At 37.7% G+C, this 18439-nt stretch overlaps 1 protein-coding gene across 41 annotated transcripts in view; it reads right to left on the bottom strand.

Moving 5' to 3' along the window:
* ZEB1 (zinc finger E-box binding homeobox 1) overlaps positions 1-18439 on the bottom strand; it is a 203367-nt gene that overhangs the window by 33096 nt on the left and 151832 nt on the right. For 24 of the 41 annotated variants that reach the window (XM_084980057.1, XM_084980070.1, XM_084980056.1 and 21 more), the window contains one exon: positions 5222-5284. Coding sequence is in view for 10 of the 41 variants with exons in the window: in XM_084980049.1 (XP_084836175.1) it covers positions 5222-5284 (63 nt within the window). In the remaining 31 variants the exon portion in view is untranslated. The remainder of the gene's footprint in view (positions 1-5221; positions 5285-18439) is intronic. The other 17 variants (XM_084980076.1, XM_084980085.1, XM_084980078.1 and 14 more) reach the window with 1 other exon arrangement.

The following is an 18439-nucleotide window of genomic DNA, read 5'->3' as shown; positions in this document are numbered from 1 at the left end:
GGTAATGAACCTGACTAGAATCTGTGACGACGTGGGTTTGACATCTGGCCTCACTCAGTGGGTTAAGGATCCAGCATTGCCATGAGCTGTGGTGTAGGTCGCAGATGAGGCTAGGACCTGGCATTGCTGTGGCTGTGGTGTAGGTGGGTAGCTATAGCTCCAATTCGACCCTTAGCCTGGAAACTTCCATATGCCACAGGTGTGGCCCTAAAAACACTATCTATCTATATATATATCTATATATCTATATAGATATATATACACACACACACATATATATATATATAATATATATATAGTTTGTTCAAGTGTTAAGATGAAAGGGTTTTTATAGAAAAATTGTACTGAAAAAAGGTACTGCAAATGGCAATACTTCAGTATCCCCAACCACTGAATGTATTAGATAAGGTGCCTCTAAGTGAGGGAGAAAAAAGTAATAAATGCCAAAACAGGTACTATTAGTCCTTCGATAATGGCAAAGCCTTTGGTATGTGTCCCAGGAAATGAGGGAATGAATGAGTCTACTGACTGGGAAACAAATCCTTCAGCAAATTAGGTTGTCCTGAATGTTTCCTTTCAACAAAATTGAAGGAGCATTTAATAGAACTGTCAGTTGACAAGACATTTAAGGTATTTTTATTAATAGATAACCATAATTCTTTGCATATAATTCTGAAGGTATGTAAAGAATAAATCATTTATATCAAAAATGTATTTTGTCTTTTTATTTATGAGAATAAGGTTATCTCAGTGTTAAATAAAAAACAGAAAAATGAACACTTTTTATTCTAGAATACGTAACATTAAGCTACTGATATATGAACTAATTAAAGAATACTTCAGCTCCTTAATGTCATTTCCGCTTATGCAGGATTATTTTTTCTTTTTTGGCTGCCCCATGGTACATGTAGTTCCTGGGGGCCAGAGATCAGATCTGAGCTGCAGTTGAGACCTACGCCACAGCTGCAGCAATGCTGGATCCTTTAACCCACTGTGCCAGGCTGGAGAGTGAACCTACGTCTCAGTGCTGCAGAAATGCTGCTGATCTCGTTGTGCCACAGTGGGAATTCCTATACTGGATCTTTTTCAGTAGTAAATACTACAGTTCTACCTGATCCAGGTAGTTAAGTCTATGGATGTGGAACTGTGGTCAGGGTGGGGCCCTGTATACAGAGGAACTGCATTGGAGAGGGGCTGACTATAAGTTATATGTGAATTTTGACTGGGCGGAGGGTCAGTGACCAACCCCAGCTTTGTTCAAGCATCAACTATATGTATTAAAATCTGTAGTGTATGTTGTGATCAATTGTATGGTACTAATATTTATAGGATAAATCAATTCATAAAACTTTTAAAAATCTTTAGAGCCATATAGTTACTAGAAACTAAAGAGAACTTGAATTTCATCTCATATACATGTTTTGCTTGCAAAGAAATGACAGTTGATCAAAAATACCTTCAAGCAGGAACTATATACTATGTTTGCATCAAATTCTATAGGCTATGTAGAATGGAAATAGGGGTTCAAGGAGTAAACACTATAATGTAACATTTCTGACTCTAAGAAGAGCTTATTCATATTTAAAAATGAATGGTATTCATATATAAAATAAATGGTATGATTTCAAATGTAAGAGTGATGTTAAAAATGTCCTTTTGTATATGACAGGAATTAGGCTGTAACTTAACTACAGTTGAGACTTGAACAATGTGGGGGTTGGGGGCACCGACCCTCCACACAGTTAAAAATCCACAAGTAACTTCCAGTCAGCCCTCTGTGTCGGTTCCGCATCCTCAGACTCTAACAACCACAGCGTGTAGTACTGCAGTATTTACTACTGGAAAGAATCTGTGTGTAAACGGACGTACTCAGTTCAAACCTGTGCTTTCAAGGGTCAGCTGTACTTACACTTAAAATGAAAAATGTTGTATATCCATCAGAAACTTGTTAGGCAATACATAATCAGTATGTATAATATGAAGTCTGGAGGGTAATAACAGTACCTCTCAGGGATTAAATGAGGATCAAATGAATCAGCACAGTTTGTGTTAGTACTGTACCAGGCATGTATTAAGTGTTATATGTCACCGTCACCTCTTTATCTCAAAGAAGCCTTGCCAGGTGAACATTAAATTAGGGCAGATGATTCAGTATTAGGGGTCTGGTGTCAAATTCTTGGCTCTTTCCAACTAAAGCACACCATCTCCATGAACCTGCACGTACCAAGCCAACTTCAAGCTATGACCAAAATTCTGCAGTTTTACTCATAACATTTAAAGTGTTGGGGGAAGCATATGTTGTGAACAGGTCAGTTAAAAAGTAAAATTCCTAGTCTTGAGACTGAAAAACTTAGGTGTTTAAATACTAAAGAGATGAGCAAACACACAGAAATACACAATAATTTGGTTTTCTTTCAGATGTGAGGAAACAGAGCTAATTGTCAAAGTACAGAATTATAGGACTACAACTGTAATCATTTGTCAAAGTGTCATATTACAGGGTTATAATCACAAATGAGAGAAAGCAAGGACAGAGACAAACACTTTCACGTGCTGTCAACATTTTGCTCCCATCAGAATAAGGCACCCTGAGGCTTCCTCCTATTTTATTCTCCAGTTTTGAAACTTTATGCAAGGATTAGCTATATAAACAAAAAAGGGATGCTTAGAAGGAACAAAGGACGTCTGGGTGAAATTTCCACCCTCTGAACACTTCTCTGAGACAGTCGTTCTCCTCGCTGCGTGAAGTGCAGCGAGAAGGCAGCTAGGGAAAGGGTCTGACAGCGTTCTGAACTAATGACGGTGACCTTTGCGCCATGTTTTGTTTACTCGGTCAGCACTTTATTCCCTAGAAGTTGAGGAAGTAACAAAAGCGAAGGCAAAACATCACTTTAAAGCTGAACCACTCAAAGTCTAAACATCTAATTTCCACTCCTCATTGCTGAAAACAGCACTTATCAGGGCTTTATTAAATGTCTGTTTGCTCCTAACTCCCCACGTCCCGGGGAAATACCGGGAAATACTACCCAGGGCTCGTCTTCTGGAGGATGGGGACGCTGCATGTCAGGGGCAACTCTAGTTGATACACGGTTACTCTACCAGCCAGATGTGACTATTTTTCTTGGGGGGGGGGATTATGCTATTACTCAGTACTTCCTACTGATAGAATTCATTCATTTTCATAGTGAAGAGCAAACTGTGAGGTAAAAAAATACTGTAAACCTGAAACTGTAAATGTTTCTTTTGATGGCATTTTGCCTAAAAGGGCAAATGATCTACAGAAGAACTTACATTTTTCTGGTAATATGAGTCATCAAATTCTTACATGAAATAAAGAGTAATAAACAGCAATATTCTGTGTTCATTAACACTATTTTACTAATAACAAACCTCCAGTTTAAATAGTTTATATACTGTGTGAATTAGCATGACAAATATTTGATAACAAGCATAGCTGAATACATTATTCATGCATGTTCAACACAAGCATGTTAAAGGCAGAATACAAAATCTTAGGCTGCAGGCACCATAAATTATCACACATTCCATTATTATTTAATTAATTTGGAATGTACCTTCAATAACAGTACAAGATTCATTCTTTGTTTTACAGAACTGATAAGTATGAGAGAGCTGATGCCTACAGTATAGATGAAAATCTATTTTTGACACATTACTATAAAACACACTCATCTTGGAGTTCCCACTGTGGCTCAGTGGTTAATGAACTGAACTGGTATCCATGAGGACGTGGGTTCGATCCCTGGCCCTGCTCAGTGGGTTATGGATCCGGCTGGTGTTGCTGTGAGCTGTGGTGTAGGTTGCAGATGTGGCTCGGATACTGCCGTTGCTGTGCTGTGGTGTAGGCCAATGGCTGCAATTCAACCCCCTAGCCTGGGAATTTCTATAGGCTGCAGGTGCAGCCCTGAAAAAAAAAAAAAAAAAAAGAAAAAAAAAAAAGAGCAAAGCAAAAAAGAAACACACTCATCTTACACAATAGAAGATAGTTTATAAAACTCTGTGGAATATGTTGAAAATGTACTGCAAAGAAAAAAAACTATAAATGTTAAACCAAAGAAGAGAAGAAAAATAGAAAATTTAACTAAAACCTTACGACAGAAATATCTAACTTATGGTTGAATATACAAAATACAATTATACTACTTAAAGTACTTAAAGTACATTATTTTGAGGAACTGTTTTAATAATTTGGAATTTATTTTTGAAGTTTACATTCTAAGAGTTACAACTGACTAATGAGACACATAATAAGTGCTTGGTATTATTATGCATAAGATCTGGATTTAAGGTTTGCACTTAACTCTTTTGCTTCTTAAATCTGATCTGAATCCATTATAGAGGAATAGCCTTAAAGCCTCAGGGAGTATGTACTTTTAGTCACCCAGAAGCAAACTGCCTTATTTACTATAATTCAACTTCATTTTGGCCTTTTTCAATTACAGAAATTGTATAAGGAAACATTTTTTTTTTCTTTTTTACAGATGCACCTGTGGCATTTGTAGGTAGGTTCCCAGGCTAGGAGGTCGAATCAGAGCTGCAGCTGCAGGCCTATACTACAGCAATGGCAACACCGGATCCCAGCTACATCTGCAAACTATGCCCAGCTTGTGGCAACGCTGGATCCCCAACCCACTGAACAAGACCAGGGATCGAACCCGCATCCTCTCAGAGACAAGGTCAGGTCCTTAACCTGCTGAGCCACAATAGGAACTCCTTTATCCTCTTTTTGCTGTGATATGTTCACTTACCAATATTCATGATTCTCATCTGGTTTATAGATAAACCATGATATTCTCTTATTCTTTTCTCTTCTGCTTTTTGCCTCACGGGCAATTCAATCTAGATCTTGGTAACTAAAAATGAAACTCAAAATAGTTAGATCTGTATCTCTAACTATGGTGAAAAATTTGACAGAAGTTTAACTTATCACTCAAACATTTATTTGGGGGATTATCGGTAGATTATACGCGTCATCCTTGTAGATGGAGGATCTGCCGAATTACACGAATCAGTAAGCTTATGCTATATTTAAGGAATATGAACAGGGTACCCCAAATGCGTAGCTACTTCAACACTGAAGAAGGGCCAGATAAAAGAGGAGGAGCCAGGCTAACTTTAGGACTCACACATGCACAAACCAGTGACACAAAAGGCCTCACTTAGGACAGCGCAACCGTGAGAGCGAGAGAGCCAAGAGTACCTGTACATCCCACTTCCTCGGCCCGGGCTTCAGGCCCCAGGATTTCTTGTCCTTCCTTCCCTGCTGAAATCAAAGAACAAAGGATTAAAACAGATCCACCTCTCATCAACATTTCTTAACTTCTAGAAATCTGAAAAGGAAATTTTCAGATATTTGGTTTGGACTTTTCCCCTTTTATAAGTATAGTAATGTGTCCTAGTAAGGTAAAGCTTTTTAAAGAAATTAAGCAGGTCGTTTTTACAAAACTCATACAGATATTTTATTATTATTATGATTATTCTGCTTTTTAGGACCATATCTAAAACACACGGAGGTTCCCAGGTTAGGGGTTGAATTGGAGCTACAGCTGCCAGCCTACACCACAGCCACAGCCACATAAGATCTGAGCCACATCTGTGACCTACACTACAGCTCACAGCAATGCCAGATCCTTAACCACTAAGTGAGGCCAAGGATCAAACCCGCAACCTCATGGTTCCTAGTCGGATTTGTTTCTGTTGTGCCACAACAGGAACTCCCAAAACTCATAAGGATACTTTAGAGAAGCAAAATAAGTGAGGATGTGTATATACTTCTGGAGCCATAGATAAGTTAGAACTATAAGTGTCCTACGATTTTAGCATATTTTTTAGGAGAGGCGCTCTACCCACAGACAGTAGGATTCCTTTTCTCACTTCTTTCTCAAAGCACACAGTGCTGTGTGCTAGGCACTGGGCTATGTGCTTTATCAACTCGTTTCCTTTAACCTTCATAACTACCTTTTTATAAATTAAAAAAACACCTCAACATGAGGATTTAAGAGGTTAAACAATCTGCCCAAGGACACACATCTATGAGGTGGAATGTGAATGCAGGTCTGAGTGGCTCTAAAATCTGCTCTCTACTACGTCCTGGCTCATCTAAGCAGGCAGAGTCCCACAGAGCCGGCAAGCAGACCGGACCAAACTGCACCATGCCCAGAGCCAGCACCTAAAGCACTATACTTCTTTTTCCATTCTACTTATTATTCCAACTACTGGTAAATAGTAATAAATGGTGAGCATGGCACTAACAAACATTTTAGAGGTCTGTTCTCCATCTCTACCACTGAGATGTTTGTAGTGAGCTGACTGCAGTCTACACAAATAAGAGCAGAGTAAATATGCGCATTATTTAGGCAAGCAGAAAATACGCTTTATCTATTTAGGTACATTTTATTTATTATACTAGTTTACTAAGAACCTGTGCACATATGAAAGAAGTTAGAAACAGCTTTCAGAGCATATATCATAACCATGATCAGAGGACTCATACATAAAGTTATATTCAAACACTGTGTAGTTATCTGCACCCCAATCAAATCCCACTGAATACATCAGTCACAAACCCTGATTTAGATTTCCCCTACGTTTGATAACTGAATTGAGAAACAGAGCACTAATCAAGTAAAATCTGTGCTTACATTAAAGCATGCGTTTTCTTTAAGTGCCTTGGATTACTGGGTGGATTTATTCAGTGGGTTTTCTTTACTCATTAACTTTTATATTACTACTTAAAGATGATCATTATGTGAAAAATCATTAAAATATGCACAAACCTCTTTAGTTCATAAAAAACACTGTCTAAAGTAGATAATGATGAGATTAATTTCTGCTGGAGAATCATTTTACTTATTTTTCATGATTTTTATTTTTCTCTATTATAGCTGGTTTACAGTGTCCTGTCAATTTTCTGCTGTACAGCAAGGTGACCCAGTCACACATACCTATATACATTCTTTTTTCTCACATTATCATGTCCCATCATAAGTGACTAGATATAGTTCCCAGTGCTATACAGCAGGATTTCATTGCTTATCCATTCTAAAGGCAATCGTTTGCATCTATTGACCCCCGATTCCCACTCCCTCCCCCTCCCGCTTGGCAACCACAAGTCTGTACTCCATGTACATGATGAGAATCCTCATTTTATATCTGCCATCAGCAAAATGACGGTTTAAGAATTCCTGGTAAAGTGTTAAGAGTACTTGTGGGTGAAACACTAGTATTTGCTAAGTGTCTGAAAATCTCTAATATTCCTTTCCCCGTCTTCCTCCAAAGCATCTACTTAAACTAAAATAATAAAGTATGCCAAGTGGGTGATTATAGGGTAGTAATATGGTTATCTATTATTGCATATGTATGCTATTTCTCCTCAAATAAAAATCAAAACAGCTGGAGTTATAACTTGCTAAGGTGGAAGATTAACACTGACAGTAAAGTTTAAAATGATATTTTGGACATTACTAATTTTACTACTTGAAGTTATGATTACAGCTAATTTAAAGCCTGTCTGCAAACCACTATTCACTTTCATTCCTTCATTTCAGCTGAGATAGATTCTGGGCTGCTCAGAAGAGCATGCGGTGCATGTCAGAATCTGGTCCCACAGCCAATGGCCACAATTTGGAAACAGGGAGTCTTCCTGCTTTCCCTCATTATTCGGGCTGGGATTTTGGTTCAACAGCTAAAACCACACCAACTAATGATGACAGAAAAGATCCTGATGTTGGGCTGAAAGGTGAACATGCTCCTCTCAGTGCACAAGACTGCCTGGAACAGGCTCCTCCCGCCTCATCCAGGGAGCAGCGCCAGGGTGTCAGAGGACAGAAGCGATTCTCAGTACTTCGCAAGCAGCCTTCTCCCTCATGTGGTCTTTCTTACTTTGAGTTTTAAGAAATGTAAGAGGAGTAAAGTTGAATCTACTTGCACATAAGATTTTCTCTCCTGTAAGACTTAATAATGTCAACACAGTATGGCTGACCAGCCTAAATGCAACTTAGGAAGGAGGACCAGAATGCTACTGAGGCTTGTGCTTTTTGTCTAAATTCCAAAGCAAATATATGACTCCTGAGTAATAAGACCTTAGTTTTTCAAATAATGGCAAAATATAGCTGAAAAATAAGTCATCAAACACTATCCTGCAATAAAAGGAATAAACCATTGCTGCATAAAACACTTCGATGAATCTCCAAGAAATTATGGAGAGTGAAAAAAGTCAATCCAAAAGGCTATGTACTATATGATTCCAATTATATGACATTCCTGCAATGACAAAATTATAAAATGAGAAGAGATTAGAGGCTGCCAGAGATTAAGGCTGGGGCAGAGGGGAGGGAGGGCAGGAGAAGGTGGGTTGTTTAAAGGCAGTTAGGAGCCCTGGGTGAGATATGTTCTGTATCCCTCCTGTGTCAACGTCAACATTCTGGTTATGATACCGCACTAGAGTTTTACAAGAATATTTCATAGCAGTCTCCAATAAGGCACAGTAAGTGGCCAAATGAATCCGATTTTCCTTTTCTGCTCTTGTTTCTTCCTCGATGACACACATGCACACATGCCATGCGCATTCATAGCTGCCCTTTTCTCAAGGTGTTTTCTCTGCTAGAATGCTGTAACCCATTCATCTGAATAACTTCTAATCTGATTCTTTAAAGATCAGGTCACATCTCTCTCATTTTGTAGGTCTTCTCTGACTTTGCTCTCTGCTATCCCCACTCTCCTGTTCTCACTAAAGGGATACTATCTAGAAAGCAGATGCTGATGAATTCCTGAAATCAAACATCAAGTGTCCAAACTTTAATTAGGGATAAAATGTCTCTTTTCACTGTGTACTTTTTCAGAATGTTTCCAGACAGCTCCATCTTTCCTTCTTATATCCTTTAGCTTCTACATATGTATTACTATGTTTTTGGTATAACTGTCCATCAAAGTCACAGTGAATATAATTCACAACCTCCATGAATACCCGTTAACTTAAACAACAGTAAAAGTATATATACCTGAGGTCAACTTTGGTTAAAATGGAGATAAACCACCTGTGTTTCCCACTGGATGCAGCTAAACCTCCTTAGAGGATGCAGGGAGGAGCTGTGTGAAGGCTCTGGAAGGTGAGCCATAGCAGGCAGGAAGGGGAAGAGAACATGACACTGAGCTCAAAGTGGTCCCTCCCATCCCTGCCTGGAGTCAAGGTGGCCTGAGGCCCAAAAATGGATGCTGAGGTGTGCAAGGGAGCATTCTAGGAAAAGTCCCCTAGTTTAGGCTCAGGGAGCAGGAGAGGGTTTGAAGAATGGAGAAATATGCTTTCTTCCCCTCTTGGGTCCTATGTCCCAGCCCCTTAGATCATCTCAAGGTGGTGGTGGAGACCATGGTGACAGCAGGGGCCCAAAGTTGCCTAAAACTCCAAGGGAGGGGAACCTTCTTCAGCCTAAGGAGCAGAGCCCGAGGAGGGAGGGACAAACTTCCCCATCTTCTTACAGCTCTTCTTGCAGTCATAGTTGTAGGGAGTACACATCAGGGACGGCAATAAAGTCCCAGGTTTTTGGATAGAAGACTGAAGAGGGGAGTCCCAGGGAACTGGAGGCACTGAAGAGCCCATGGAGGGGAGTCTCTGGACTCTTGGGTGTATCCCATGCTCCTCATGTGTGGCTCTGACCACAGACTCTGGGAACTAAAGTGTGGAATAAGACTAATACTCATGTCCCAGACTGGCCACTGTATGGCCCAGATCTGAAAAGCACTGCAAAGGCTTTGAAAACTGAACTGACACTGGAACCACAAACCACATAAAGTTGGTTGCAGTTACAGCCTGATACACTGGATAAATTGCCTGCAAACCCCGAAATACCAAAATTCTCCAGGATTTAAATAAGAACCAGCGTATCATAATACTCAAAACGTCGAAGATACAATCCAAAATTACTTGGCATACAAAGAGTCAGGAAAATCTCAGTGTCTTTGGAAAAAGACTACCAAAAGACAGTAACAATGAGATGACACAGATGTTGAAATTATAGGACAGAGACTGTAAGTCAGCTATTATAAAGGTGCTCCAAGAAGTAAGCAAAGAGTGGAAAAGACTGGAAAGACAGAATGTATCAGCAAACTCTTATCAGCAAATAGAAGATTAAGAATCAAAAGAAAATTTTAGAACTAAAAATACAGTAACAAAAAATTTTTAAAAATCACTGATGGGCTCAATAACAAAATGGAGATGAAAAGAAGAAAGATCAGTGAACTTGACAGATGAGTGGAAATTATCCAATCTGAAAAACAGAGTAAAATGATTAAAAGATAAAGAGTCTTGCTACAATGAGACACCAACATCAAATGCCTTCACTGACGTGTGGAATTTGAAAAAAGGACAGACTGAACTTCTTTGCAGAACAGATGCTGACTCACAGACATTGAAAAACTATGGTCTCCGGAGGAGACAGTTTGTGGGGTGGGCGGATGTGCTTGGGCTGTGGGATGGAAATCCTGTGAAATTGGATTGTTATGATCATTATACAACTACGGATGTGATAAATTCATTTGAGTAGTTAAAAAAATTAAAAAAATAAAAATAAATAAAAGCAGGGGGCAATTAAAAAAAAAAGATAAAGAGTCTTGGGATACGCAGAATAATAAAAAAATCTTTCATGTCACTGAAGACCCAGAAAAATGAGAGAGTATGATACAGAAAAAATATTTGAAAAATAATATCTAAAAATGTCCCCAATTTAATAAAAGATACAAATTAATAGACTGAAGAGGATAACTGAATCTCAAATAGGGTAAATCCCCCAAACCCAGACCCAGACCATCAAACTGTGGAAACTAAAATTTTAAAAATTTTTGAAAAGAGCCAAAGAAAATGATACATAACTATAAGGGAACAATGATTTAAAGGACAGCAAATTTATCATTAGAAATCAAGGATTCCATAAGTAAGTGGAACATTTTTAAAGTGCTATAAGAAAAAAAAAATCTCAACCTTAAATTCCGTATCTAGTGAAAATACCTTAGAACCAGAGATAAAATAAAGATATTCTTAGATAAAAGAAAGATTATGGTTCATTGCCAGCAGACATGATCTAAAAGAACTGCTAGAGGAAGGTCTTCAGAAAGATATTAGAGGAAAACTTGAAATATCAGGAATGAAAACATGAGAAATGATGTAACACATATGACAACTACATGGGAAAGAGAGTATGGGGACCCACGTGGAGGCAAGGTTTCTTGGAGTGGTAAAATACTGATTCTAAGTAGACTGTGAAAAGTTAGGTCTGCAACATTCAAATCTACAAAGCAACTACTCAAAAATCTATGCAGAGAGATACAGTCAAAAATGAAATAATGAAAACAGAATACTAAAACATATTCAAACGGTCCAAAAGAAGGCAGGAAAGGAAAAAAAAAAAAAAGAATGAAAAAACTGAAAACAATGAATATACAGTGATAAAGCCAAATTAAAATAGCAAAGATACATTAAATATTAAATGTAAGTGGTCTAAACAAGCTAATTAAGGGACAGAGATTGTCAGAATAGATTTTTTTTTTAAAGCACCATTCCAATTAGCTCCCTAAAAAATTTATTTCAAATATAATGATACAGGTAGGTTAAAAGTAACAGGATGGAAAAAGACATACCATGTAGACACTATGAAAAGAAAGCTATGGTGATTATTTTAATATTAAGGTAGGTTTTGGAGCTGAGAAAATTACCAGAGATAAATGTTACAATGATAAGAGGTTCAATTCATCAAGAAGATACAACAGTCTTAAAAGTGTGTGAATCTAGCAACAGAGCTTCAAAATACATGACTGAGAGGACAGAAAACAGAGGCAGATCCATGATTATACTTGGAGATTTCAATACTCCTGTTACATTAATTGACAGAAGAAGCAGACAGAAAGTCAGCAGGGATATAAAGAACCATGCAACATTAACAACTATCAAATATGAATGACATTTATACACCATTCCACCTGTTCTTTTTCAAATCCACACAGAACATCCATGAAGACAGAACAAATCCAGGTTTGTACAACAAAACCTACCAAATAAAAAAAAAAAAATACGAAGTATGTTCTCTCACTAAAATGAATTTAAACTAGATATCAGAAAAAGAAGGAAATCAAACACTTTGGAACTTAACATACTTCTAAAGAATCCATGAGTCAAAGAGAAAAACGAAAAACAACATATGAAGATTTGTGGAATGTACCTAAAACACTGCTTAAAGGCTAATTCACATTACTAATAAATTCCTATGTTATAAAATAAGGACTCAAATAACAATTCTATGATTCCATGTTAAAAATGGTAAAAGAGGAGAGAAATAAACCAGGGCAATCAGAAAGAAAGAAGTAATAAAAGAAATCAATAAAACTGAAAACAGAATAATACAGAAAAAACAAACAAACAAAAAGCTGGTTCTTTGAATAGATGAATAAAACTGACAAACCTTAAGGAAGATTGACCAAAAAAGAGGGACTCTACAAGTTCCTAATATTAGGAATGAAAAGAGAATATAATTGTAGAGCCAGGAGATATTAAAGAGTAACAAAGGACCATTATAATTTCAAGGGAGTAAACATTATGATATATATTTCTGACTTTTTTTTTTTTCCTTTTTGTGGCCACACCTGCAGCATATAGAAGTTCCCAGGTTAGGGGCTGAATTGAAGCTTCAGCTGCTAGCCTACAAAACAGGCACGGCAACACCAGATCCAAGCCGCATCTGCAGCCTACACCACAGCTTGTAGCAACACCAGATCCTTAACCCACTGAGGGAGGTCAGGGATTGAACCCGCATCCTCGCAGAGACTACGTCCAGTCCTTAACCTGCTGAGCTACAATGGGAACTCCCATTTCTGACTCTTATCGCAGAGCTTATTTATATTAACAAATGAACTAAAGTTCTAAATGAAGATACTAACTTGCTATGTATGGATTTCATATGTAAGAGTTATGATAAAAATGTCATTTTAGGAGTTCCTGTTGTGGCGCACTGGAAATGAATCTGACCAGTATTCATGAAGATGTGGGTTCAATCCCTGGCCTAGCTTCGTGGGTCAGGGATCTGGTGTGGCCATGAGCCATGGTGCAGGTCACAGACACGGCTCGGATCTGGCATTGCTGTGGCATAGCCCAGAAGCTGTAGCTCCGATTTGACCCTCAGCCTGGAAGTTTCATACGCCGTGGGTACGGCCCTAAAAAAAAAGTCATTTCTAAGGTATGAGAAATTACATTTAAAATGAAATATTTTATATGTCCATTATGAAATTTGTGGGGCAGTACCTAGTCAGTTTACAAAATATAAATTTGAGGGATAATAATAGTACCTCTTAGGGTAGATATTAAGATTATATCAATACAGTATGTGCTTAGTGCTATGTAATTGTGAGCTCTTTTCCTTAAAGCAATCTTGTAAGGTGAACATCTCTAATGCACATAAATTTGAAAATTTTGAAAAGGGCCATTTCCTCAAAAACCAGAACCTATTATAGGTTGTCTCAGATGAAATGGTTAACCTGAATATTCCTATAACTGTTTTGAAAAGTGAATTTGTAGTTTAAAACCTTCACCTCAAACAAAACAAAATTCCAGGGCCAGATGGTTTCACTCACAAAACTTACCAGATATTTAATGAATAGCACTAAATTTAAATAACCTTTTCAAGAAAATAGAAAATAACACTTTCCAGTTAATTCAATGAGGCCTCCATTACCCTGATACCCAAACCACGTAACATGAATACCAAACAACAACAACAACAAAAACCAACCTATAGACCAATATCTCTCAGGAATATTTGGCACAAAAATCTTCAACAAAAAATTTCCAAGTCAAATTCAGCAATATATGAAAACACAATGACTAAGAGGGGTTTTCCAGAGAACCCAAGGCTGGTTCAATATTGGAAAGTCCATTAATGCATTTCCACTGTGTTAACCATCTAAAGAAACAAAACCACATGATCATATCAACTGATGCAGAAAAACCATATGAAAAAACTGGACATCTATTCATGATGAAAACTCTCAGCAAACCAGGAATAGAAACAATCAAGTGATAAGGAGCATTTATACAAAATCTACGGTTAACATTATACTTAAAGGTAAAACACCAAATACTTCCCCTCTAAGATTGGGAAAAAGGAAAATGTCCACTCTCATTACTCCTGACATCTTTTCTTTTAATAAGTCAATAAAAAGAAATAAAATGTATACAGATTATAAAGGAAGAAATAAAACTGTCCTAATTTGAAGAGGAGAGTGTCTACACAAATGTCCCAAGGAATCTACAAAATTTCCTAGAACTACAAACTAGTGTACAAGATAGAAGGGCAACATGCAAAAATCAATCATACTGCTTTCTCTAAAACAGCAATGAAAAAATGGAAACTTAAAATTAACAACAAAATATTCACAACAGCATCTCTCTTCAAAAAGGAAAGATATAGGCCTGTCTTTTAAAACCTGTTAGTGACCTATATTTTGAAACTACAAAACACTGATGCAAGAAATCAAAGACTTATGCAGTATAAAAAATTGATAACATAAAATCAGTTGCATTTCTATACACTAACAATGAACTATCTGAAAGAGAAATAAATAATCTCGTTCACAAAGCATCAAAACCAATATAGTACTCAGGAATAAATTTAAAAAATGTTAAGCACTGATGAAAGAAATTGAAGAAGACACAAATAAATAGAAAGATATCTTGTTTTTATGAACTAGAAAAAAATAATATCATTAAAATGTCCATACCACTCAGAGGTTTCTGTAGGTTCAATGCAATCCTTATCAAAAGTCCAATGATATTTTTCATAGAAATAGAAAACAAAATCCTAACATTTATATGGGATCACAAGACTCTGAACAGCCAAAACAATCTTGAAAATTAAGAACAAAGCTGGAGGCAACACTTCGTGATTTCAAACTATACCACACAGTTTAATTTAAAAAAGTCCGGTACTGGAATAAAAACAGACACACAGCTGAATGCTAAATTATCAAGTGAGCAGAAATAAACCCATGTATATAAGGTCAACTAATATTTGAGAAGGGAGCCAAGAATACTCAGTGGGAAAAAAATAGTGACTTTAATAAATGGCATTGAAAAAACTGGATAGTCACATGTGAAAGAGTGACAGTGGGCTCCTACCTTATGTCACTCTCAAAAATTAACTTGAATGGATTAAATACTTCAATATGAGACTTGAAACCATAAAAATCCAGGAAGAAAACATGGGAAAAAACTCCTTGACCTTGGTCTCAGCAGAGAAGTTCTAGCTATGACACCAAAGCACAAGTTAAAAAAAAAAAAAAAAAAAAAAAAAAAGCATAGGAAGGAATATATCAAACTAAAAAGCTTCTACATAGCCAAAGAAATAATAAAGTGAAAAGCCAACCTATGGCATGGGAGAAAACATCTGCCAACCATATATGTGAAAAGGAGTTAACATTCAAAATATACAAGGAACTCCTATAACTTGATAGTTAAAACAAACAAACAAACAAACAAACAAACCCGTCTGACTTAAAACTGGGCAAAGGATCTGAATAGATACTTTTCTTTTTTTTGTGTGTGTGTCTTTTGTCTTTTTAGGGCTGCACCTGCGGCATATGGAGGTTCCCAGGCTAGGAGTCTAATTGGAGCTGTTGCCACTGGCCTACACCACAGCCACAGCAATGCCAGATACGAGCCACATCTGAGACCTACACCACAGCTCATGGCAACCCTGGATCCTTAACCCACTAAGCAAGGGCAGGGATTGAACCCAAAACCTCATGGTTCCTAGCTGGATTCATTTCTGCTGCGCCACGATGGGAACTCCATGAATAGACATTTCTTAAAGCAAATACACAAGTGGCCAATGGGTACATGAAAAGGTGTTCAATATCACTTATTACCAGGGAAATGCAAGTCAAACCCACAATGAATGTGATAGCACCTCACACCTGTTAGAATGGCTATTACAAAAAGACAAGAGATAATAAGTGTTGGAGAGGATATGGAGAAAAGGGATCCTTTGCGCACCACTGGGAATGTAAACTGGTGCAGGCACTACGAAAAATAGTTATAGAGGTTCCTTTAAAAATTAAAAATAGAACTACCTTACAATCCAGGAATCCTACTTCTGGGCAAATATCTGAATGAAAGGAATGACTATCTCAAATATTTGCACTCCCATGTTCACTGAAGCATTATTTACAATAACCAAGACATGCAAAGTATACATCATTGGCTGAATCAAGAAAATGTGGTGTGTGTACACACACATATGATGAAATATTATTCAGCTACAAAAGAGAGGCAAATGTTGCCATTTTTTAATAACATGGATGAAACCTGAGGCATTATGCTAAGTGGAATAAGTTAGACAAAGAAAGACAGATGCTACATGCTTCCACTTATATGCAGAATCTTAAAAAACTTAACTCACAGAAGCGGACTGTAGACTGGTGGTTGTCAGGAGCTTGGGGAAATGGGAGGTGGTGGTCAAAGGGTACAAACTCCTACTCATGAGTAAGTTCTGGAAGCCTGATGAATGTAGGTAAGGGCACTGTGTTACACAAGGATGGTGCTGAGACCTTACATGTTTTCATCACACACACACACACACACACACACACACACACACACACACACAGAGTGACTGTGAGGTAATGGATGTGTTAATTAACCTTATTATGGTAGCTGTTTCATAATATAAACATATCAAATCATACTGTACATCTCAAACAATGTCATTACATAGCAAATATATCTCAAGAAAGCTAGAAAAAATATAGGGACGCCTCAACATAAGAAAGAGATTAGTTCTCTTCAAACTGATCTATAGATTTAACACAATTTGAATACAAATACCAGCAGTTTTGTTTTTTTTTTTACACAGATAAGATTATTCTAAAATTCACATGGAAAGGCAAAGGACCTATAATAGTCAGAACAAATTTTACCAAGGGAATTAAAGGTGGAGGAATACCACTCCCTCGTTCTGAGACTTGGGAAGTCACAGTAATCACAGTGATGTGGTACTGTACTGGCAAAGGCACTGACACACAGATCGGGGGACAGAGTCCAGAAAGAGAGCCCACAGTATGGACATGAAATTTTGACAAAAGTACGGAAGTGTTTCAATAGAGAAAAGACAGTCTTCTCAACAAACATTATCAGAATAAATGGACATCCATATCCAAAAAAAAAAAAAAATGAACCTCACCTCAACCTTCTGTCTTAGAAAAACTTAACTGATAAAACAGGGAAGGATACAAAGGAGAAAATTCCAGTGATCTGGGTTAGGCAAAGAGTTCTTGGACATGACACCACAAACGTGATCCATAAGAGGAAAAACTGATAGACCTCATCTAGAACTAAAACTTTTGCTTTGTGAAAGGCCAGGATAAGAGAATCATAAGACGAGCTATAGACTGGGAGATGGGAGAAAAATATTTACTACAACTATAAGGTACATTCACAATTTAATAAAACAGAAACCCTGTTTTACAAAATGCACAGAAGATGTGAGCAGACACATCAATGAAGAGGATATCCAGAGGGCAAATAAGCACATGAGACGCCATCAGGGAAATGCACAAAGAACAACACTTACAAAGACACACCATTCACAAGGGCTGTAGTAAAAAATAACTGATAAAAATCAAAGAGAGGTGAGGATGCGAAGAAGCTGGATCTTTCCTATGTTACTGAGGGGATGGTATAGCCACTCTGGAAAAGTTTGGCATTTTCTTAAAACACTAAACATTTACTTAACATATTACTCAACTGGTTACCTTAGAGAAATGAAAATACCACTACTCGTTACCTTAGAGAAATGAAACTGTTCACAAAAAAACCCACATATACACTAATGTTTATAGCAGCCTTTTTTTTTTTTTTTTTTAGGGCCACACTCGAGGCACATGGAGGTTCTCAGGCTGGGGTGGAATTGGAGCTACAGTTCATGGCAATGCCGGATCCTTAACCCACTGAGTAAGGTCAGGATTCAAACCTGCATCCTCATGGATCCTAGTTGGGTTTGTTACCATTGAGCCACGATAGGAACTCCTCTAGCAGCTTTATTCATAACCGCCACAAACGGGAAGCAATCCAGCATCCTTCAGTGGGTGAAGAGCTAAACCGCGGTGCATCCACATAGTGGAGTAGCATTTATCAATAAAGAGTAAAGCACTGGTACATGCACCAACCTTAATGAACCCCAAAGGCATGCTTCATGCATGAAGGAAGCCAGGTACGAACGTTTCATACTGTGCTTTCATCTCTATGACATTCTCAAAACACTAAAACCACAGTGACAGAGAAGAGACCATGGCTGCCAGGGTCTGTGGTGGGAGGAAAGTGTGACTAGAAAGGGTGCTGTGAGGACCTCTGTGGTGATGAAACTGTCCTGTGGAGTCCCTGGTT

This window comes from Sus scrofa, chromosome 10, assembly GCF_054392235.1.
Source record: "Sus scrofa isolate SSC_HxYL_T2T_F1_AM1 chromosome 10, Sscrofa_HxYL_maternal_Yorkshire_Landrace_v2.0, whole genome shotgun sequence".
Taxonomy (NCBI): Eukaryota; Metazoa; Chordata; class Mammalia; order Artiodactyla; family Suidae; genus Sus; species Sus scrofa.
This window is presented reverse-complemented; position numbering and strand designations above follow the sequence as displayed.